At 45.5% G+C, this 23651-nt stretch overlaps 1 protein-coding gene across 3 annotated transcripts in view; it reads left to right on the top strand.

The window, feature by feature from the left end:
• The window catches only part of Dgcr2 (DiGeorge syndrome critical region gene 2), a 62187-nt gene that overhangs the window by 13356 nt on the left and 25180 nt on the right, over positions 1-23651 (top strand). For all 3 annotated transcript variants that reach the window (XM_060370021.1, XM_060370020.1, XM_021653325.2), the window contains one exon: positions 15856-15978. In XM_060370021.1, coding sequence (XP_060226004.1) covers positions 15856-15978 — 123 coding nt within the window. The remainder of the gene's footprint in view (positions 1-15855; positions 15979-23651) is intronic.

Genomic DNA, 23651 nt, shown 5'->3' with positions numbered 1-23651 from the left:
AAAAAGACTCCTTTTTAGAAGCTCTGGTACAGACTGAGGCCTTTAAAAGCCTACCAGGACGTAGCTGTTAGCTCTGTCTGCAACAGGACGGTGGGTGACAACAGACCTGCTGGGAACACTCCAGCTTCCTGGGCTTGAGGCACAAGTTTGTGCACAACCATTCCTCTACAAGTCCTTGTTGTCTCGGCCACTCAGGTGGACAGCGGAAGGTGACCTCAGCATTTCTTTGCTGGAAATTGGTGTCCTTAGCGATGTGAGTGTGACCTGTACTTCTGCTAGGGCTCTGCCTTTTGCCCTTTGTGGGCAAATGATGGAGAGAAATTAATTCCAAGTGATTTAGAAAGCATGCTAAGTTTCCTGCAGTCATTTGAGACAGCTCAATTTACATAATTTAGTGTGAGGCCTAGTTTTGCTGACAGAAAAGTTGACTCTAGAAAAAGAATCTTATTGCTAAGGCTTAGGAATTCCTAATCCCTACAGACACAAACTCTGAGTTTCCACCCAGAGCACAGTGCGTTGGCAGTGCCTCTCCAGCACCCGTGGGCTACTGTGACACCTGGAACCCTGGCAGGATCCATAAGGAAAACTACTTGCTTCATAACGCTCCTGTGGTGGTGCCGCCTGCCACTCATCTTCTTTACCACATGGACGTTATTAGTGTTTCGAGAGCATATATGATGCCATGTCGTTACTCCTGAGGCTGATGAGATGAATGCTGGAGAGCTCTCTTCTCAACAACTTTAAAAATGTGGTAAGATATACATCACATAAAATTTACCATATTAATCACTTTTACTCTTGATGTACTAAGGTGTAGACTCAGGGGCTTTGTACGTTCTGGGAAATACTCTGCTCTGAGCTACCTTCCTAGTCCTTAGCTGGTTTTGTTTTGTTTTACATGTGTATGTGTGTGACTATATGTAGTTTGTGTGAGTATGGACATGATGTGGAGGTCAGAGGACCACCTAGGTACCTATCCTAGCCTTCTACCCTGTTCGAGACATGCCTGTACGAGGTGGGCGGGTCCACCGACTTCCAGGGATGCTCATGTCTCTGCCTCCTATTTTGCTGTAGGAGCCTGGGTTTGCCGAAGCATGATACTATGGGCAGCTTTGTTGTGGGTTCTAGGGATTCAAACTCAGGGCCTTCACGTTTATACAAGTGCCTTATACACTGAGCCATCGCTCCAGTCCCTTAACTGTTGTAAGCATGTGACTCAGTGGCATAAAGTACAGTCAGATTATCACATAGCCACCACCCCACATCCTACAGCTTTTCCACTAGACCAGTCAGCCACTGAGCCAGTCAGTAACAGCTTCCTCTTAGGGTCAGCTCTCGTCTCTGGGGGTCTATCTTGTGGATTGGAGGGGAATTGTGCTGCGTATGCCCCTTTGTGATGTCCTTCTTTGACTTAGTATGTTTTCAGGTTGATCTACATTGTAGCACAAAGAAGTCATTGTGACCAATCATGCTCTGCTGTATGAATTTACCACATTTTGTTTTATCTATCCTTCAGCTGACAGGTAGGAGCTGCTTCCGTCTTCAGCTGTTACAAATAGGTGCTGACGTGGACATTGGTACACAACTACCTGTTAGAGTCTCTGCTTTAGTTGTCTTGAGTGTAGTCTCTGAGTGAAATTGCTAGTTGATATGCTAATTCTAGTCTCCGCAAATGCTGAGTCATCACACACTGCTGCAGTCGTGTTCTAAGGCTCCATTCTCTACCCCCTTGGCAGGACATTTTCACTGTTCTCCTTGCCAGGAGGTCCTTTCTCACTGTGGTTTTGTCTTGTGCTTCCCTGGTGACTGATGTTGCTGGGCATTTTGTCATCTGCATTTCATTTGTATGTCTTCTTTTCTCTCTCTTTTTGTTTTTGTTTTTGTTTTCAGGACACTTTCTCTGTGTAGTCCTGGCACTCTATAGACCAGGCTGGCCTCAAACTCATGATGGAGTTACTGCCTCTGCCTCCTGAGTGCTGGGATTAAAGGCAATCATTTATGTTTCTTTGGAGAAATAACTTAGTTTTTAGTTACCTTATCAGATACTGAATTTAATATATTTTCTCTCATTCCTTAGATTATTTTTCTAGTCTTTTTTTTTTTTCTCTAGAGTTGAAGACCAAACCCAGAGCCTCGTGCTTGCTAGGCCCTGAGCTAAATCCCCAACTCTATTTTTCTAGTCTTTGATAGTGTCCTGAGATCTACAAAATGTTTTTATCATGGAGTCACATTGTCTGTTTTTTCTTCTGTTGATTGTACTTTTGGTTTTACATCTAGGAAATCGTTTCCAAGGCTGGACATTAGGAAATGTCCCCTATCTTCTAGGTATTTTATAGTTTCAGCTCTTAAAGTGGAAGTCTTTGATCCATTTCCAGCTAGTTTTTATATCTGTATTAAATGAGAGCCAGCTTCCCTTTCGGGTGAATATATAATCATCCTTAAGTACCAGTTGCTGAAAAGACTGTCATTTCCCATGGAGTGATGTAATAATCAACTTTTTCTCATGATGACAAAACACCTGAGAAAAATGACTTAAAGGAGGAAAGGTTTAATTGTACTTAAAAGGGAATGTGGGGATGTAGTTGAGAATGGCCCCCACCATAGACTCCTGCATTTGAATGCTTGGTCCTTAGGTGGTGGAACTGTTTGGGAAGGATTAGAATGTGTGGCCTTGGAGGAGGTGTTTCACCTGGGGTAGGCTTTGAGGTTTCAAAAGCCACAGCATTCCCAGCTAGTGCTCCCCTCCCACCTTCGTAGTTGTGGACCAGTATATAAGCTTTCAGCGACTGCTCCAGAGCCATGCTCCATGATTCCTGCCATGCTCCCTGCTCCCCACTGTGATGGTCGTAAAACTGTGAGCCCCGTCAGCCCCGTCAGTGCTTTCTTCTATGTATTGCCTTGGTCATGGTGTCTCTTCACACCAATAGAAAAGTACCTAAGAAAGGGAGAGTGGCTCAGGTTTTCAGAGGCTCCATTCTAAGGTCTGGTGGCTCTGCCACTTTGGATTCAGGCAAGGCAGAGTATCATGCAAATAGTAGTGTGATAAAGGATACTCAGCTTTCAGCCAGCAGGAAGCAGAGAGGAAGAAGGGGTGAAGAAGAGACATCCTTCCCAATTCATTCTTTACTCTAGCCCTGCCTAACAACCCACTCAGCTGTGAGCTTATCAATGGATCAGCCAAGTGCTGTGTTAGAGCCCTTATAATTTAACCATTTCTCAGAGCCCATCAGCTGAGGATCAAACCGCTGACACACATGCTTTTGGGGGAGACACTTTATAGCCACATAGAACAGGTGTATATCTGTAAGTGGAATTGCTAGGTTATGTTAAAATTCTATGCTTAATATTTTGGGCATGTGCTTGGGTTCTTGTAGAGTTTTGTTTGTTCCTGCTTGTTTGTTTTTGCTTTAATAAACAACAAAGAAAATACCAATAGATATAACCCATATAGCAAAAACTGTTTGAAATCCTCAGTAATTTTTGCATATAAATAGGCCTTGGGTTAAAATGCATTAAGGAGTGCATGATGATGTTTGACAGTGTTGGTACAGTGGGAATTGTTTTAGTGCTGTGATGACAGGGATACTATCCTTGGCTAGGAAGATCTGACCTGCCTCACTCATGTCCAGCAAGGAGAGAGTCATAAGACCTGGGTACCATGGCATTGGCTTTTTCTTTTCGAGCAACTCCCTGTGTAGCAGAAATTCATACTAGTTGCCTTTTGGAGGGGTTGAAAAGATACTCAGATGGAGGGAAGGGAGATGTTGATGCATGTTGTAGCTAGGCCTGGCAGAGTCACCACCCATCACTGTGGGTGATGTAGTGCTGGAGCTCACCTGCTAGGTTCAGCAGTCCACACTCCTGCTCCTAGGAGCAGTCAGTCCACACGTGGTTGTTAGAAGGCAGGATCCCCACGTGTCAATGAGGAGTTCACCATCCCCATGCTCCCAGCACAGCCCCTGCCCTCCAGGTGGGGGTCCAGGAGGAACCTTCCTTTTTGACACTTGGTCATCCACTGAATGTTTATAGGAAGGTCTTTGAGCAATGGTTCCTCAGCTCCTTGGAGCTGATGCAACAGAGGTGGGAATGTGTGCCCAGCTCTAAGAAATAGTGTGCTAATGCCTGCTTGTTGACAGAAGGTTAGGCTAGGAGATCCAACCTCACCCAGGAGATGAAGGGTTCCTGGGAAGAGGGGATGTCTTGAAGGCTGAGTAGGGAGGCCAGGGGTATTCAGGGTAAGGAGAGACAACAGCTGAAAGCCGTCTGCTCCCCACAGCATTTTTAAGTGAAAGTTTAAAGGAGCAGTTTTAGCCAGATCTTTAGGAGGAAGAGGCCCTTTTCTCTGACCTGAGGAAGCAAGTGTGGGTGCTCAGGGAATTGGGGTTTTAAGAGTCCCACCTTCCCCTGGTTTTCATTCTGCCTCAGGTACACAGCAACTTCAAGTGGTCATGCTTCAGTGTCTACTCCCAGTACCTGATGGTCTATGTCCCCCATCCTGGGACAGGTGGTTGAACACTCTTCATAGGCAATTTTCAACCAGGGAGGCCTTGGAGCCTCGGGACCCTTTGACAGCAGGAGTCTCACACAGAAGTGAGAAAACAGCCCCTACTCCCAACCCCTAAGTGCTTAGTAATGAGCAGCAAATGAATCGAGGTGTGTGTGGAAATGAGGAAGGGGCTGTTTGCCAGAGCAGGCATGCTGACCTCTAAACAGTTGCTCTTGAAGGAAATATTAGGGATGTTGGGAAAGAAAACTTCTCTGGAAGACCATTTCCCAAAAGAATCTGCAGCAGCACATTGAAACTTTTCCAAGCACATAGACATTTCAAAAGAAGCTATGAGTGCACTTTGAAGCGTGTCGTGGCTTTTTTTCTATAGAATGAATAGTGTTATAAATGTTCTTAGCAGTTGGTCATGGTGATGCACACCTGTAATCCCAGCACTCAGGAGGCAGAGGCAAGCGGATCTCTGTGAGTTTGAGGCCAGCCTGGGCTACAGAGTAAGTTCCAGGACAGGGTTTCTACACAGAGGAACCTTTTGCCTTTTTCTCATCATAGTTTAGAAATTCGTTTTTAACTAAAAACCTGGAAGACCTAGCATGGCTGGAGAATAAAGGAACAATTTCAGGTACTTGGGTGAATGCTTAGGAATGTAGACTTGATGCCCATTGTTAATTCCTAATAAATAGGCAGTCTTGAGTAGGGCAGCTAGCCCTAGCACTGTGACTGAAGCTTCTCCCTGCTCTAGAGCGGCAGCAGTGACTGTGAGCCACCGTGGCTTGTCCAGCTGCGGGAGCAGGCCACAGAGGAGATAACTGATCTTGACGGATCTCACTAAGTGACTGGGCTTTTAGCCTCAGCACATTGTCTTTTCTCCTTGGAACGTATTTTCAGATTATGTAAACTCAAATCTGTTTCATGGCAGTTTTTAAAACAGCCTTTTATTGTGGTAAACTACCTTATAATAAACTGTACATATTTAAAATGTAAGAGTTGAGAAGCCACCTCCCCGCCAGCTCTGATAATTTTGCGGAGGGGGGGGAGTTGGATTTGTGTTGCGAGGGATCTTGCTGTTGTTTTTTAAGAAGGGGTTCTCATTATGTCCCTCTAGATGTCCTGAAACTCACTGTGTAGACCAGGCTGGCCTCAGACTGACAGAAATTTGCTTTCCTCAGCCTCCCAAGAGCTGGGATTAAAGGTGTGCACCATTTTTTACACCCAACTTGTTACTCCTAAACACTTATCTTTGACTGGACTCAGAAATAGATATTCCCCAGCTGGAGAGAGGGCTCAGAGGTTAAGAACATGTATTGCTCTTGCAAAATGACCTGAGTTCAGTTCCCATCAGGCAATGGACAACTGTTTATAGTGCCAGTTCCAGGAGCTCTGAGGCCTCTTGCCAACCTTCTGGGTTGTGAGGATCGTATTTAGGTACCCACAAAGATAAACAGACATATACAGAATTAGAAATAAAGTAAATCTTCAAAAGAAGAAGAGAAGCAGCAGCAGCAGCAGACGCTCTCAGGACAGATGTCCTATATTATATCTCTCTTGGTTCCTGGCATTTCCCTTTGGCTTTCTCATTCTCTTGCCCAAAACACTTAGCTTATTCTGCAGCCTCCTCCTCATCTTTCTTAGTGCATCAGAGCAGAATATCTGCATTCGTGTTGCAGGGTATGTGGGGTAACAAGGCCCTGACTCTTGGGTGCTTTGGTGTGGGCTTCTCACTTTGCTCAAGGGCTTCTTGACAACACGGGAGGACACCATGCTCTTTACAGAGATGGAAAGGCTTTCTGATGCTTCTAGCTTTTGGGTCCCAGTCACTGGGGCACATTAGTGTGGGTTCCAGAAATCAATCTCCCTATCCCTCTCCCTCTCCCTCCTTCCCCCCCCCAAGATAACTAAGTTGAGAACACTCCAGTTGGCATCCGCAATGCATCTGTGAACATCTGTGTTTCTTCTCTTCAGTTCTCCTTGGTCTAGAACAAAAATGTGCATTACTCAGCAGCATGCAGTCTGCTGTGGGTCAGGACACCTGACGTCTTCCCGTCACTGACTGGGACCACATTAGCCTTTCACCTTTTACCAGAACTTCAGCAGCTATTGCTGTGGCCACAGGCTTCTCACAAAAAAAATAGAAAGCTTAATTTCATTGTCTACTTCATTTGGTTTCTGATAGCCTGTGGCTGGGGAAGAGATACTCAGCTTCATCTTGGTCCAGCCCACAACCTAGGAGGCGCCGCAAAAATACCACTGTGTGATATTTGTTCTTTAATCCCAAGCAGTGAAGATATTTGTGTGGGGGTTCATTTGCCCGTTTGGGTGCATGTGGAGGGGGCCAGAGCTGACATAGGAATGTCTTCCCGAATCACCTCCCCACCCACTTTTTCAGACAGGATGTCTTACTGAACCTAGCTGGACTTGCCATTTTTAGTAGTTCCTTTGATCTGCCTCTCCCACCACAGCCAAGATAACAAGCATATACTTACCACCACAGATGTTCTCCTGCGCCCTTTGTAATCTCCCATTGCCCTCCCTTGTGTGGCCTGCTTTCTCTTGTTACGTTGAGTGTGAGTGTGTAAGTAATTAGGAACTTTTGAGTATATACTGGCTGCTTTCACTTGGCATAATTGAGATTCATCTGGCCTTTAAAAGATGATGATGATGATGATGATGATGATGATGATGTGTCTGTGTGAATCATTGCCATATGAGTGGGCCCTGGAGGCCAGGAAAAGACATTAGGTCCCTTGGAGTTAAAGTTACAAGCAGTTGTGAACTGCCTGCTGTAGGTACTGGAAACCAAATTCAGGTCTTCAGGAAGAGCAGCAAGCACTCTTAGTCACGGAGCTGCTTTTCTAGCACCCAAGCCCAGCCTTCTCATCCTCTTAGGAAAAGGTTCTAGTTGGGCATGGTAGCACGGTTTTCTTTTTTTTTTTTTTTATAAAAATGTGTATGAGTGTTTTGCCTAAATGTCTGTGTGTGTACTAAGTGCATACCTAGTATCTCTGGACACCAAAAGAGGGTGTTAGGTTCGCTCCGGGACTGGAGTTACAGTGAGTTGTGAGGCCCCATGTGGGTGCTGGGAATCAAGCCTAGGTCCCCTGCAACAGCTGTCTCTCCAGCCCCTAAAACTTTATTTTGTGTGTGTGTGTATACATGTGCCTGCATGTGCATGTATGTGTGTATGTGTGGCTGTGCTGTGGCTGTATAACTGATATGTGTGTGGCTGTGTGTGTAACTGAGGTAACTGTGGCTGTATGAGTGCCAGTGGAGGCCGGAAAGGCTCATGAGGCCCTTGGGGCTGGAGTTACACGTACTTGGGAGTGCTGGGACCTGACTCTGGTCCTCTGATAGAGCAGCACGCACTCAACTGTTGAGCCACATCATCAGCTCCTGGCATACACTTTTAACTCCAGCACTCAAGAGGCAGATGATCCCTGTGAGTTCAAGGCCAGCCTAGTCTACATTACAAGTCAGGCCAGCCAGGGCTGCTACAAAGTGAGACCCTGTCTCAAAAGAAAAGGTTATAAAATTTAATGACGTCCAGTTTATCAACTTTTTATTTTGTGACTTAACATACACATCTTAGCAATCTTTGCTTGAACTAAAGTTTAAAAATTGTTCGTGGTTTCTGCTCAAATTTTGGTAGTTTGATGTAGAGAAATTTTAATTCAGAACATGGCTGCTCTGGCAAGAGATCACATCCAAAATTTTCCAGGTCTGTGTGATCCAGCTGGAATACAAACACACCTGTAATCCTGGAGTCAGAGGCAAGCAGATCTGAGTTCAAGGCCAACCTGGTATAGAGCAAGTTTCAGGTAGAGAAAAGCTTACGTCCAGGCATGGTGGTACATCTTTAATCCCCAGCAGTGAAGGTAAAGGTAGTTTGTAGAAGGAAACACCCATGTTTGAAAGTAAAGTCTAATTGAATGACAGAAAAAGTGATGAATCAGAGGAAGATTTGACAGAATAGGATACACCCAACTCTCACAAGAAGAGAGAGAAAAAGGGAAGCTACTTAACTTAAGGGGTAATGCAGGGAGAGGAGGCAGTTTTACCGGGACAGTAAAAGGCTGCAGAGAGAGAACTCAGGTGAAGACCAAATGAGCCAGAGAATGAGAAGGAGCCAGAAGATGAGAAGATTGCTGGAGTTAGTTTGAGGCCAAGCAGAATAATTCAGAGGCCGAGAGAAGCCAAATTGAATAAGTTAGCTGGGAGAGGAATTTAAGCCAGACCAGCTGAGTTGAACCAGCCAGCTCAGTAAGAGCAAGGAAGGGTGAAGATATTACATAGTAAGTCACGGAGGCTGAGAACATTCTAGGCCTAGAGGTTAGCAGTCAGAGGCAGTAAGCTTCTGGGACAATTGAAACAAGCAAATAAAAGTTTCTTTTACAGTTCGGAGCTTCACATTTACATCTGGGCCTTCATTGTATTCTGAATTACTTTTTCTTCTTAGTATAAGAGGCAGAGCAGAGTGATTTCTTAGTTGGATAGCCTTGAACTCAAAGACATCCAGCTGCTGCTGCCTTCAAGAGATGGGATTAAAGGCTTGTCCACCACACCTGTTCTGTGATGCCTCTTGCTGTCTACACTATCCTGTCTTGATGTTTCTGCAATCTGTATTGTTTGCTGTTCTTCTCTGCAAGGTCCTGGAATGTTTTCACTGCTCTTAAGTTCTTGGCATTTCAACAGATTTTAGAGTCAGTTTGTCAGTTTCTGTAATCAAACCTTGCCATTCAGGCTCACTGCCTCGACCTGCCACATCGGTTGGGGTGAAGAGGCCTAGTGGTTTTGAGCGCTTCAGGAAACAGACTTCTTGAGAGACAGGCTTCAGTGAGACAGCTCATTTAATTGGCGGGAACTAAGGCTACTTAAATCTTTTGGGGATGGGTAGGGGCATTCAGTGTGAGTATATATCACTGCCTGGGGGCACAGAAGGGGTGGTACAGGGTGTTGGGGAAACCTCATTTGCATAAGGAAGAGGAAATTTAACCTGGCTACCAGGCTATATGACCTCCTGGGGGTGAGGGAAATTTGGGAACACAGGGCTGGGTGCACTGGGACATACGGGTCCAGGCTGTCAAGTGGGAAGAGTGTTCCTGTTCCTGCCCATCTCAGGATGAGATTTTCAGGGTATGGACACACCTCCATCCCACAGCTCCCCGGCCCCACAAAGCCTGATGAAATATGGTTGCTAGCACTGAATTTGGGTAAAATGAGATCTTAACCACTTGAATCTTCTGATCCATAAAGACCCATAGGCTTAAGTCTTTTAAATATATCTTTCAGCCATATTTGTATATTTTCAGCATATAGCATTTAAATGTCTTTTTGTTAGATTTATCATTTTTTATTCATTTGTCTTCAATTTATTTATTCAGAGTCTTAACTGTGTCGCTCAGGCTAGCTCTGAATTCAGTCCTGCCTCAGCCTCCATATGCCACCATGTCCAGCTCATACTTACTTTCTAATGTTGTTGCTTTTGGTGACTCAATGAACTCTGAATTTTTGGAAGAATTGACCTTTTTTTTTTTTTTTTAAGATTTAATTTTTTTTTTTTTTACCTACATGTGTGTGTATGCCACTTGTGTGAGTGCCCTTGGGAAGCTAGACCAGGCACTGTGTTCCTGGGAGCTGGTGTTGCGGAGTTGTGAGAGGCACCTCGTGTGGATACTGTGAACCAAATGTGAGCCTTTTGAGAGAGCAGGACACACTTTCAACAGGTGATCCTCTCTCCAGCTCTGGTATTAGTTTAAATATTTTATGGAATTTTTTAAGTGAAGCCATTTGAGCCTGGAGTTTATTTTTACATAAAGCAGAAGCAACAAACATTTTAACTTTGCAACTTGACACTGTGGTCTGCAAACGTGTTGAGCTGTGTTTATGGTTGCCCTGGGATGCATTTGGTCAGTTGGACACGCCTGGTAAAGGTTGTTTTGTTTTGAGGTGACGAGAGCCATACCCAAAACTTGATGAGTTCTAGTGAAATCCTCCAACGCTAAACCCAGTGAGCTACAGCCAGCCTTGTGTGTAGGTTTTTACTCAACACTGAGGTTGCTGATTTCCTTGTGCACCAGACTGGCCTCCCCACTCCTCACATGCTCTTTCCCAGGGGCTGTTTTTGTTGAGTTGCGTGCAGCAGGCAGACGCTCACCAGGTGCAAGATCTTGACACCTGGGCCTCTCAGCCTGCAGAACTTTGGCTGATTAGCCTGTTGGTTTACTATGAAAAGATACTGTAATTATTTTCCTACATGGCATAAATACATCAGGTTGCATTTTCTAAGTTGATGAATGAAAGGCATTGCCTTGATGCTCCAAGACGAGGTCTCACAACATCTGTGGTACTGTCCTGAGGGGACCAGCAGTGTTCATTAGTGAAGGACACCTTCTCAGTTGTTCTGTCATGAGTCCATGCTCAAGAGGTCACTTCTTCTTCTGATTTGGTTTTAGCACCTGTTCTTAGGTTTTCATATTAAGAGGCTCTGTCTGGTTGAGGGACAGGTTTTGCTTGTATGGGATGTCCACAGAAGGGTGGGAACATACTTGTCCTGCTGTCAGAAGTGAGCTCTACTCGGCAATTGTAGTCACCTGGGAGAGAAGACTATGTAGACTTATTGTAAACATAGATAAAGCCACCCTTCGGACTCCAAGTAGATGCTCTGGATAGTTCTGTTTTATAGCACCATTTTACTGCTGTTGCCATGGTAGATCAAGGATCAGTGATAAGGAAAAAAAAAAAAGATACTATGAAGAAAACATGTCTTTAAAGTAAGCACATGGATTTTCCTTTAGCCCACCATCTTACCTCAGTCCCTAAACTGTTGTTTCTAAGTTACCTACTCTGTGGTAAGTTCTGTGATAGGAGAAGAAAGTGGACGTGAAAACATGGTATATCTAGCCATTCTTTTCTATCTTCACTGTGTATGTATTTATATGTAGTTCTTGACTTCTGAATGGCTAGGAAAGCTATGGTGGCTTAAAAATACCATACTTGGTATAAACATACATTTACTAACCCAGCCTGCCAACACCATGTTTGGGCAGCAGAGTGTGCTGCTCGGTCACCTAGCTATTTCATGGTGACCGTAAGCTTGCTCAGCCTCGTGACCTGCCATATCCTTACTGCTCAGATTCCAAATCAGAGGTGAGTCCTGCTGAGTATGAACCACCTGCATCTTTGTCAGGCTGGAGCCTGCAGTCACATACCGTAAACATTGGTGCATAGTTGGGTCTTTTAAAAATGTTTCTGTTGGGGCTGGAGAGATGGCTCAGCCATTAAGGGCATCAGTTGGTCTTCCAGAAGACTTGGGTTCCATTCCCAGCACCCACATGGTAGCTCAAACTATCTGTAACTCCTGCCCCAGAGGATCCAGCAGCATTTCTGGCCTCTGAATACGACATGGTATAGACATCCGTACATGTAAGATGAAAGCAAATAAAAGGTTAGGAAACATTTTTGAGTGTTTTTGTATTTTGTGTATATGAATATTTTGCCTGTAATGCATGTCTACCGCATGCATGCCTGGTGCCAATGGAGGCCAGAAGAGGGTGTCAGAGCCTCTGGAACCAGGCATTGTAAGTAGTATGTAGGTGCCGGAATTCAAACCCAGGGCCTCTGCAAAAATATCCACTGCTCTTAACTGCTGAGCCATCTCTCAAGCCCATACTTGGATTTTGTTTTTGTTTTTTAATTTTTTTTTATATACGTGATCAATTTTATATCTTAGTTGGGTTCAAATGACTATATATCAGTTAGGCAGATCTAAAATCTACCACACTATACCTGTTTCTTTTTTTTTTTTTTTTTTTTTTCCCATCATCTTTCGGTTTGCATTCTATTTTGTGTTGCTTATTGGCCTATTTGCTGTAATTATTTTGTGTTTAGTAGTATTGATCTGTAGCTCAGTACAATGTGCCTTCAAATGACAGGTCACCTTACTAATAGAAGAGCCATAAAACAATTTACTTGTGTTTCCCTATTCCTAGTGACCTAGTGTCACAGTTAGAGCTCTGCATCTGTTGTGAATGTCATGCTACATTATGCAACATTTCTGCTTTAAATGTTTCTAGGCTGAGGACCGTCCTAGTAGTTGAGTTTTATCAACTTAATGCAAACCTAGACATATCTGGGAAGAGGGACTCTTATTTGAGAAAATGCTTCTCTAAGGTTGGCCTGTAGGTAAGTCTGTAGGGTGTTCGCTTGGTTAGTAGCTGGTGTGGGAGGACCCAGTCCTCCACACTAGTCTGCCACCGCTGGACAGAGGGTCTGAATTGCATAGAAAGCAGGGAGAGCAAGCCAATAAGCAGCTTCCTTTATGGCCTCTGCTTCAGTTCCTGTCTCCAGCTTCCTGCCTTGGATTCCCCTCATGATGGGCTTTATACTGATGAGATAAACCCTTTCCTCCCCAAGTTTCTTTTGGTCATGGGATTTTATCACTATAATATAAACTGTAATTAAGACAATGACTTTTTTTTCCTTTCAAAATTTAAAAAAACGTTGCTCCTTTGCCCTCTAGTTTTATTACTTCTAATAAGAAATGTGGCTGCGCAGTGGTGGCACAGGCCTTTACTCCCAGCACTCAGGAGGCAGAGGCAGGAGGGTCTCTGAGTTCAGCCAGCCTGGTCTCCAGAGTTCCAGGACAGCCAGGATGACAGAAACCCTGTCTGGGGTTAAGAGTGGGGGTGGGGAGTGAGGGTTGTGCCTCAGTTTTCCGAGTGCTGGGATTACAGCCTATGCAAGTATGCCTGGCTTCTCAGGTCTTAACCAGTTCAGTTGCCGTGTAACTTTGAGTCATTTTCTTCCTGTTTCTTGTGTTTAAGGCTCATTGGATTGCTTAGATTTGTGGATTTGTTATGGTTTTCATCAAATTGTAAATAATTCTTCATCATCTAAGCTTTGCCATTAAGAAAATTTCTTATTGTAGGGGAAGAAGGCCACACACTCACCTGGCATGTGAGTGTCAGGGTCTGTCTCATTCCCACTAAGAATCAGCTGTCTCCTTCCCACTAAGCATCTTGGTGGCTTCTTGGTCATTTTTTTGTAGTCTTTTTCTGTCTGTTTCTTGGTTCTGAGAGTTTACCTCTTATGTCCCTAGTCCCTTCTCTTATGGAATCAAGCGTGTTAATGCTCTCAGGGACATTTCCGTCTCTGGCATTGTGGTTCTCCTCTCTGGTAGGAGGTTTGATCTCTGTAGTTTCCACATCTCTGCTTTATGTGTTTAGTTTGAGCCTCTCAAGCATTTGCTGGCATATTAGTTTTTTGAAATGTCTGTTTATTCTATCATATGTACCATATCAGTTTTATTTTATTTTTAAGATTGTTTTAAATTTGGAGGCTGCAGAGATGGCTCAGTGGTTAGGAGTGCTAGCTGCTCTTCCAGAAAACCTTGGGTTTGATTTCTAGCACCAGCATGACGGCTGACAACAGTTTCAGGGACTCCTGCACCTTCTTCTGGCCTCCACAGGCATCATGTAGGTGTGGGGTACACAGACATACATGCAGGTAAAACTTTTACACCTGTGTTCATTAAGTGAAATAAAAATTAAATTAAAAAAAATCAGTTGCCAGGTGGTGGTGGCACATGCCTTTAATCCCAGCACTCTGGTTGGCAGAGGCAGGCCGATCTCTGTGAGTTCAAGACCAGCCTGGTCTCCAAAGTGAGTCCAGACAGCCAGGGCTATACAGAGAAACCCTGTCTCAAAAACAAAAAAGCAGAGTTGATTACAGTGGTGTAAGTTCCACCCCCCAGCTGGAGGTGCGCCCTCCCTTGATCAACATTCCCTAGACATGTGAGGAAATACATGAGCTGTTATGTGGGAATGGAATCAGGCCAGCCAGTGCTTTTTTTTATTTTTTATTTTTTATTTTTTAATAGAAAAACTGTCTGTCGGGGAGAGATGGCTCAACGGTTCAGAGCACTGTCTACTCTTGCAAAGGTCCTGAGTTCAGTTCTCGGCAACCACATGGTGGCTCCCGAACCATCTTTAATGTGATCTGGTGCCCTTTGCTGGCGTGCAGGCGTATAGAGCACTCATATACATAAAATAAAGAAATCTAAAAGAAAAAAGAAAACCGGTTACATTTAAACCTTTTTGTATGTTAGGGCTGTGTGCATGTGGGCGCACACAGTGTGGAGGTCAGGGAATGACTTGCAAGAGTCAGTTCCCTCCTTCCACCACGTGGGTTCCTGGGATCAAATTCTAGTCATAAGACTTGCCAGCAGGTGACTTTACCCCCTGAACCACCCTCCAGTCCTCATACTCTTGCAAAAGGTGGAGTGGATGAGATGAGACCCTAAGTCCAGTTCCTGTAGCTGTCTTGGACAAAATTCCCCATAAAATGGCATTGTGGCCTTAGGAGATGGCTCAGTTGGTACAATGTTTTCTCTGCAAACATGGGGTTTGGGGAGGCCAAAACGGGAAGCCCTGGGCCTTGCTAGCTTTCCATCTTTCCTGTGATCAGCCATCTCAGGCCAGTGAGAAACCCTGTCTCACAAAACCAAGTAGACAGAGCCTGAGGAGGAGCAAAAATCAGCAGCAAACAACCTGTGGAAAGTGAGCCAGCCATAGGTAAAGCTCAGGGTGGAGTGCCTGCCCTCCATGTTCAAGGCTTGGGCTCCAAGCCAGCACAGACGCCAAAGGCCAGCCTGGGCCACACAGTGAGAGCCTCTCTGGAAAGCGGAAAGAGGTGTGGGGGTCAGAGAAGGAGAACCCGGCAAGAAGGGAAGAGCTTGGCGTTGGCTGCAGTGTAGGTGGCTGCCTCCTAGTGAAGCCCATGTTTCGCTGAGTTAGTTTAGCATTCTTATCTTGTCAGGAACCATGCCGGCTTTGCTTTACCTAAACACATCTCATGGTACTGCCTTAGTAACCTGGTTCCCTGCAGCATGCTGGATCAGAGTCAGAACTCCGTTAGCCTGCAACCTCCAAAGTCTGGCTCTGTTCACACGGCCACCTTGAAGTCCTTTCCTGTAATTGTAAGCCTTTGTTTCCCTGGAATGCGGTTGCTGTTTCGTCTGCCTTCCTGGGAAACCCTGCTCAAGTCCCACTTTCTTAGAAAAGTATTCCGGACTCCCTCTGCTAGAGATGTTTCTGACTTTGACCTTGTTTTGGCATGCTATTTAAATGTTTCTGGGAGGGCGGCAGTTCTGTGTGGTCTGACGCAGGATTGTAACCAGTCTCCACCCTCTGCTTTGGGAACACCTGATCAGATCCTCCTAGGAAGCAGGCTATGGCAGCCACTCAGATCCTGGCCAATTTTTCCCAGGGCTACCATGGTGTGGCCAGAGCTCTGCTCTGCTAGGTGTCTGCCTCTGTGCCACTTCCTCAACAGCCTCTTGCCCTCTTGATCCACAGAGCTTCGGTGCAACCCTGGGCAGTTTGCATGTCACGGTGGTGCCATCCAGTGCATACCCCTCCCCTGGAAGTGTGACGGCTGGGCAACGTGTGAGGATAACAGTGATGAAGCCGACTGTCCGGGTAAGTGGGGATCGGCCTGTCTGTCCCACAGGCAGGGGGTGTCACTAGGCAAGCCCTGTGGTCTGTGCACATTGGAAGGGTAGTGTGTTAAGTATTGGACATGAACTGACTGTGAAACGTCTGAGTTAATGGCACTGGGGAGGGGAGGTCCGCCAGCCCGGACTCTCCTGAGAGGCGTGCTGCACGCTCAGCGGCTCCGGGTGTAGTGCCTCTGGAGGCTGGCCTAGTGTCCTGGCAAGTAGACAGTAAGCTAGCATTGCCCTTACTTCCCTTTCAAGTAATATGGCACTTGGGTTTTTGGGTCTTGTTTGTTTTCATGGCCCTCAATAAGCCCCTAAAGGCACATAGAGAGCCATAGAAGTTGGTACGTTGTTGGGTACCCACTGCTTCTACCTCAGCACCCTGATGCATGTTAAGCAGCATGGAAAATAGCACCCATTCCACATTGATCCACAGGTTTCAGCCTGCCATAAGTGGGAAGGGTAGCATCGGTGCACGTGTGTAATATTGGGAGACACCTGCACATGCATACATTACGCTTTTTTAGGGCCTGTCAGCAGAAGGCACGGCATGTGGTAGAAATAATAAGCTTTCTCAGTGAGAAATTCCTCCACACAGTTAGAGGGAGGGAAGCTCTTCACCGAAGCACCTGGCCAGCTCGTGCACAGCCTGAGGAACAGTAGCTCCCAAGAGAAGATTCCATTGGCTTATACACACCTCACACTTATGCATTCCACTTACAGCCATCTCTTTTGGGTCGTGGTCCCAGGTTACACTTTAACAATTTAAACAGAGGCAGGAGGCTGCAAGTCTGGCCTATCTTAGGCAGATAGGAGATTTACACAGCAAAGTTATTACATATTACCAGAATTATTTAAGGCCAGCAACGTTGTTCTTTTTCAAATAGTTATTACCCAGGGTCATCTTGTCCACCTGACAGAGTTGTTTTTCCTAATAAGAGAGCACAGGCGATTCTGTGACAGACCTGGACCTAATGATGGTTGCGACCCTGTTGTGGAAACCTTTCTGGAGTAAGCACTCTGATGCCAGTGAGAGTGGACAAGAGGAGCCATCACTGGTGGAGCAAAGCCAGGGTAGACTTCAATAGACAGTCCAGTTTGCATTCTTGGTTTATACGCTAAAATCTCAAGGTGGAGCAAATACGCAAGCCACGTTACACAGAACAGCCCATCGCCATCGCGTTAGCAGCTGTTTCAGGTCCCTCTGTTCCAGGTAGCCAGTGAAGTCATGCTTGGCAAACAGGCAGTGCAAGCAGAGCTTAAGTAAAGCACTAAATAAATCAGTATCTAATAATTTGTCCTTTCTACTTCATTCTACTTCAGCTCTGTACCGCCCCTATCCCCCAAAACTGTTTTTGTTGGGGTTTTTTTGTTTTTTGAGCCAGAGTCTCAAAAAGACATTAGAGTTTTGTTGTTGTTGTTGTTGTTGTTTGTTTGTTTGTTTTTTGAGATGTTATTTGTCTGGGTGTGTGGAAGGAAGAAGAGGGGATGGGGTTTCCTGGAGCTGGAGTTACAGGCAGTTGTGAGCTGCCTAACATGGCTGCCGGGAACCAAACTAAGGTCCTCTAAGAGAACAGTCAGTGCTCTTAATCAGTGAGCCATCTCTCCAGCCCCTAGAGGTATGTCTGTGGCATAGGAAGCAGGGCCTACTGGCTGGTCAGTCATAAGTTATCGCTGTCTTCTTTGTCATGATTGGAACCTAAAGGCCGGCCAATCCTGGTGACAAAACATTTACATCCTACCATCCTAAATTTATGTTATCTCTAACAGGCCTGTTAGCACACGACTTTTCATCGGGTATTTTGGAAGTGCTGCTTCTTTAGCTAAATTCTACTTGGGGGACTCAATGTCTCCTAAGTAGATCTATCAGTAAGTCCTTTAGAATAACAATTCTATCACTGTGATCAGTCATACTGTAACTCTGTAATCACCATTTTAAGCTGTGTATGGTTGCGCACACCTTTAATCCCAGTAACTGTGAGATAGAAGTAGGCAGATCTCTGAGTTTGAGGCCAGCCTGGTATACACAGTGAGACCCTGTCTCAAAATGTGTGTACATGAGTGTGCGCTTGGGTGTCTGCCTGTGTGTGTGTGTGTGTGTGTGTGTGTGTGTGTGTGTGTCCTGACACTGTCCTGGCATTGTGATCCTTTACTGTCTGGCATGATTCTTCCTTGCCAAGCTTTTGTGTCACTGTTGTTCACCTCAGCTGGTATGTTTCCTGTACCACTCTGCTAATTCCTCACTGCATGTGCCCTGTGCTTCTTGGAATTGTTTTGTTTATGTCCCTGCCTGGGTCAACATGCCTTCCTTCAAGACTTGTCTCAAATGCTAGCTGCCACAGTGAAAAGGTACCTCTGTCTCTCTGGCTGAATCACCTGATTGTCTTATCTGTCTCTTAGCATATCTAGAACTGCTGGTTAATTCTCACTAGTTTTTTTTTTTTTTTTGGGGGGGGGGGGTTTGGGGGGAGGGGGTTGGGTTTTTTGTTTATTTTGTTTTGTTTGGTTGGTTTTGGTTTTTTATTGTTTGGTCGGTTTAGGTTGTTTATTTGTTGGTTTGTTTGTTTCTCTGTGTAGCCCTGGCTATCCTAGACTTGCTTTGTAGACCAGGCTGACCTCAAACTCACAGTGATCAGCCTGCCTCTGCCTCCCTGAGTGCTGGGACTAAAATCATAGAAAACCTCGCCCAACTTAATTCTCACTGTTAAAGGGCCCGTTCTGCATTTCTCCTTCCAGACCACAAGCTTCAAAAACAGGAAGCCTTTTCTTCCTCTGGATGAGCCCTTGCCTGAGGTAGAAAGGGTGTACTATAGCTCCTAGAAGCCAAGCATAGTTCAACCTGGGTCATCAGGAAGGGCGATGAATACATTTAAAAGCAGTGTGTTTGGAAATCAGGAAAAGCTAACATATAGGCACTGGCAAGGTGCATGTACAAAGAGATCTGAGAAAAACCTTAAAAACCGCCATCTCGCATTAGTCCAAGGCTCCTGCCAAGCCCTCCTAGGTATAGGTAGTCATCCAGAGCAAGTCTGCAAAGATAGGAGAGATGGCTGCTTTTGCACAGAGAAAGGGAAAACATGGCCTATCCCTGTAGCAAAACAGAGACCTCTTTTTTTTTTTTTTTAAGGTATTGTTTATTTTCTTGTATATTTTTGTTTTTTGGGGCAGAGTTTTTCTGTGTAGCCTTGGCTATCCTCAAACTTATAGAGATCTGCCTGCCTCCGCCTCCTGAATGCTGGGATTAAAGGCGTGCACCACTATTGCCTGGCAACAATGATTATTTTTATTTTTTGTCAGATTCATACATGTATATAATAAATTTTAGTCCTTACCCATTACTCTGTTTCATCCCTGTTTTCCCAGGAAGTCCCCTTTCTGTTTTTATGTCTTTGTAATTGTAAGAAATGCAGACCTTAAATATCTTAAATGTGTTCACAGAACTAAAGGAAAATATGGACAAAAACCTAAAACAACTGAGCAAGTAGGGGCTGAGGCGACTGCTCAGTGGCAGATTGCTTGCCCAGCATGGGCCTCTCCCTGTTGGGGAGTGACATGGCTGACCCAGTGTGGCCGCTCACACCTGTGAGTTCAGTATTCAGAGGGCCAAGACAGCCCGTGCTACAGAATACAGTGGAAACATTTTCCCCAGGAAGGTGGCCGGTGACCCTCAGGCGCAGTCCGAAAGGGTATAGGCGCTCTGGAAGCACTAGAGAAAAGGCCGTGCAGAGGGCAGTTTGATGGAGAAGACTGGGGGGCGCTGCCTCCTTGCTGGGTACTGGCGACGCTGCAGGGCAGAAGAATTCTGTTGTGCAGTTGTGGCAACCCAAGAGCCAAGTGTCATGGCACTACAGGGTAGAAGAACTGTCAGACAGAGTCCTGCGAGACTGAGAAAGGAAACTTTAAAATCAGATCTGCACAGCACTCAGCCAGCTGAAAACCTTTGGTGGGAACCAAAGTATACACAGGAACTTGCACAGATTCCAAGCAGGACACTGGCCAGAGCTGCTTAGGAATGCGGTCAGCATTATCACTCAGAACCCGAAGGAAATCACAGAGATCCAGCCACCCTCTTGAGACTTCACTATCATGCAGAGGAAGACTGGACCACAAGAACAAGTGCAAAAAAGCTACTGCAGAAGAGTAGAGGAGAAAGCTGAGAAGGAAGGCAAAAGAAACTAGAGGGAATTCACAGTCAGACCAGTAGGTTTTCACAGTCTGCCTCTACCCAGTACAGTCCCTCTTTATTTAATATGACAGATAATTTAGGAGACCAGCCCAGGCCCATCCTCCTCCTCCCACCTCCTTCTTTGTCGCCATCATCTTTGTTGTCTTCATCTTCTTCTTTGTCTACTGTTTTATTCATCTTCCTCTTTGCTTTTACCAGAACATAGTCTGGCTGGATCCATGGAGTCGTGTGTCTCAGCTTTCTGAGACGGGACTGTTATCTGGGAGGATATTTTTACCTATTTCATTTCAGTCTACCCTTTGCTAAAACTTCCTTATCCCCCATCCACATTTTTGTCCCTATATTTTCCCTTCTCTTTGTCTCCTGCTTCCTACCATTCCAGTACTGATTACCAGCCTTGCTGTGTGTGTTTGTTTGTTTCTTAACTTCTCTTTCCACTCACATCCATAGTGACATGTAAGTTCACACAGTGTTGTCAGTGTCCCGAGGTGCCTAGCATTTAAGAGGCGATTATTTGGGGAGGAGTTGTTACTTTTTTTAAATTACTGTTGTTAAATTCTTAGCTGGTTTTTATGAGATTTGTATGTGAAGGTTTTTTTCAGGTTGATTACATTGCAGTTGACTTTTTATAGAGCTTTCCCTCTGAATATTGACTGTTGTCACAGATAGTATTCTGCTAATGGGGAAAAATGCTAATGGAGCCTCGTACCCTGAATACCAGGCTAACAGAAACAATACTTCAACTACTGTCACCACCTAGGTGGTGAAAAAATAAAATAGTTCAACCAGTGATCGAATTCCTGAATCCAACCCCAAACACAAGTAGCACCTTAAGGTTCACAAAATGGCTCCCAAGTAATCGCATGTGTTTAATCTGACAACCTGAGTCCAAACCCTGGATCCCAGGGTTAAAGAAAGAACTGAATCCTGAAGGTCCTGTGACCCCACACACACAGACACCTACACACAAAACTAAAAGAAAACCACAAGTGACATGACTTCTATGTCTCATCCAAAATGCACAATCCCTGAATGCAATCTCCCAGTAATAGTGACGTAGATGAATCTCCAAAGGCTTCAAGCGTATAATGAAAACTTGTCCTGACACGAGAAGAGTGAATGCAAAGAGAACAAAGGTGAAGAGACAAAGAAGTCCATGCAGAATGAACATAGAATATAAAGAGCAATACTGAAAAAGAAGCAAACTGAAATGATACTGGAAAACAAAACTTCAGTAATTCAGATGACCAGCACGTTGGAAAGCCTCGCTGGCGGGGGAGACCACAGACAAGCAGGGTGCCAGGGCTCACAGACAGGGTCAGAAGACCTGTGTCACTCCAGAGTGTCAGGAAGTCTTAAACACATACAGATGGAATGTGCAGGGAACACTGCGAGAAAGGCATGTCTACAAATTGTGGGCATAGGAGAAGAATGCCAGAACCAGAAAATATTCTTTGCTACAAACAGTGGAAAATCCCCAAGTCTACAGGGGATGAGAGCTGTGCAAGTACAAAAGACAGTCAACAGAAACTCCACATCCTAGCTTTTGTTAAAACACTAAAGACAGGAGAAGAGAGTGTCTCGGAAGATCAGGAGAGGGTGCCCGAGTCAACACAAAGGCAGCCCATCAAAGCCACCCTTGACTTCTGCACACAACCTTGTACAGGAGAGCATTCTGGTGCAGGTGAGCTGCCCAAGCAACGGAGAAGGCAGGTTACTCCGAGCTGATGGGACAGACCAACTTGGATCTATACCTGGAGTCATAGTAGAACCAGATATCAGTAAGCTAAGTAATAGTTTCTTACTAAAACAATTTCGAAAACCCCAAAGTCAGAAGATACAAAATTCCTGATGGTACTGCTGTTACCATGTACAGATTCTTTAAATGGATTGTGCTCCGGTCCAGCCAAACCCAGCCTGTCCTGCTGAGACTTGCTGGAGAGTGTGCGCTTGAGGCTGTCATCTGTCTCTGGCTACCTGTGTTTTGAGGCTGTGATGCTTTTAAAATGCCAATGAATACTTTTTAAAAACTTATTTGTTTTTTTTTTGTGAATTGCACATCATGCACCCCAATCCCACTTCTCTCCCATCCGCCACTTCTGCGCTCCACCGTTGTCACCTCCCCATCAAAAGAAAACAAACAGGACTCTCCACACAGAAGCTGCAGTGTGGTGTGCTGTGTCACAGCGTGTCCCACAGGTTATCCTTGCTTCAAAACAGCTTTTCTTCCAGTGTTCATTGCCATGGTTCCAGGCCTCTGGCGTCTGCTGCCCTTTAGTACTGGGTCCTCACTGGGACCTCTCGGATCTCCTGTTGTTACCCTGTATCATTGAGATCTTGTAGCTTCGGCTCTTGAGGAACTGCCCCTTCACACAGTCCAGCAGTTCATAGACAGGGTAGATATTGGGGTGGGCCAACTCAAAGCCCTGGATCTGGGCCTGGGTGGGAGCTGACAGCCTGACAGGTCTCCCTCACTGATGCCATCGGGTCCAGCTCTCACGTTCCCACGCCCTCTCTACAGCTTACCTTCACCCATGCCTCCAGGACCAGCTCTGCTCTGCTTCTTCCACCTGAGGGGTCTCTGGGGCTAGGCTCTCCTGAATGCTGCAGCCAACGAGGGGTAGGACTAGCTCTGCACACCCCCGGGACATCAACATGGCCCCAAGAAGAAGCCTAGACCAGGGATGTCCACGTGGCCTTTGGTGGTAACATGTACCACAGACACAAGACTCTCCCCCACCCCCCGCTGCTGAAGAGCCATGGACCCAGAAATGACCCTCGGTGGCAGCATAGGCCAGGACCTCAGGTGGCAGCACGGGCCACTCACATTCAGGCTTTTCTCACTACCCAGTTCCGCCTCTCTTAATAGTGCACACACTGTTCTGCTTCCTTTTCTCTTCCATCTCTCCACCACTTACTTGTTCAGTTTAGTGGTGCCTGGGCCCTCCGGATCTTCCTTCTGGTGCCAAGTGAGGGTTACCAATGAATACTTTGTTTTCCAGATTATACCCACATGTACACTATAAAGCCCAATAAAAAAAGCACAAGCACAGTCCTGCAAGTTCCATGTTCGAAATTTGTCTCCTTATTGCTTCTAGGTTCATGACTTAAAACCTGTATAACAGCAAGACATCTACAGAGAAGGTTGCAAGTCAGTGGCAGGGGCCCAAGCCCCCCGAGTCCCATGACACAAACTGTCCTACGGGACAAATGACAAATGACAGCAAAGCCATGACAGGATGACCCCTCCTCTCTTCTCCTTTCCCGCTCTTCCCATCTCTTTCCCTCTCCACCCCTCTACTCTTTTTCTCCTCTCTCCCCCTTTCTATTATGGTTTAAATGAGATGTTCCCCATAAGTCTCTGACATTTGAATACTTGGTCCCCAACGGGTAAGACTGTTTGGAAAGAATTAGGAGGTGTGGCCTTGTTGGAGGAGGTGTGTTGCTGAAGGAATGCTTTGAGGTTT

The sequence above is a fragment of the Meriones unguiculatus genome, chromosome 17 (assembly GCF_030254825.1).
Source record: "Meriones unguiculatus strain TT.TT164.6M chromosome 17, Bangor_MerUng_6.1, whole genome shotgun sequence".
Taxonomy (NCBI): domain Eukaryota; kingdom Metazoa; phylum Chordata; class Mammalia; order Rodentia; family Muridae; genus Meriones; species Meriones unguiculatus.
The sequence above is the reverse complement of the archived record's forward strand: the minus strand, read 5'-3'. Positions and strand labels throughout refer to the sequence as shown.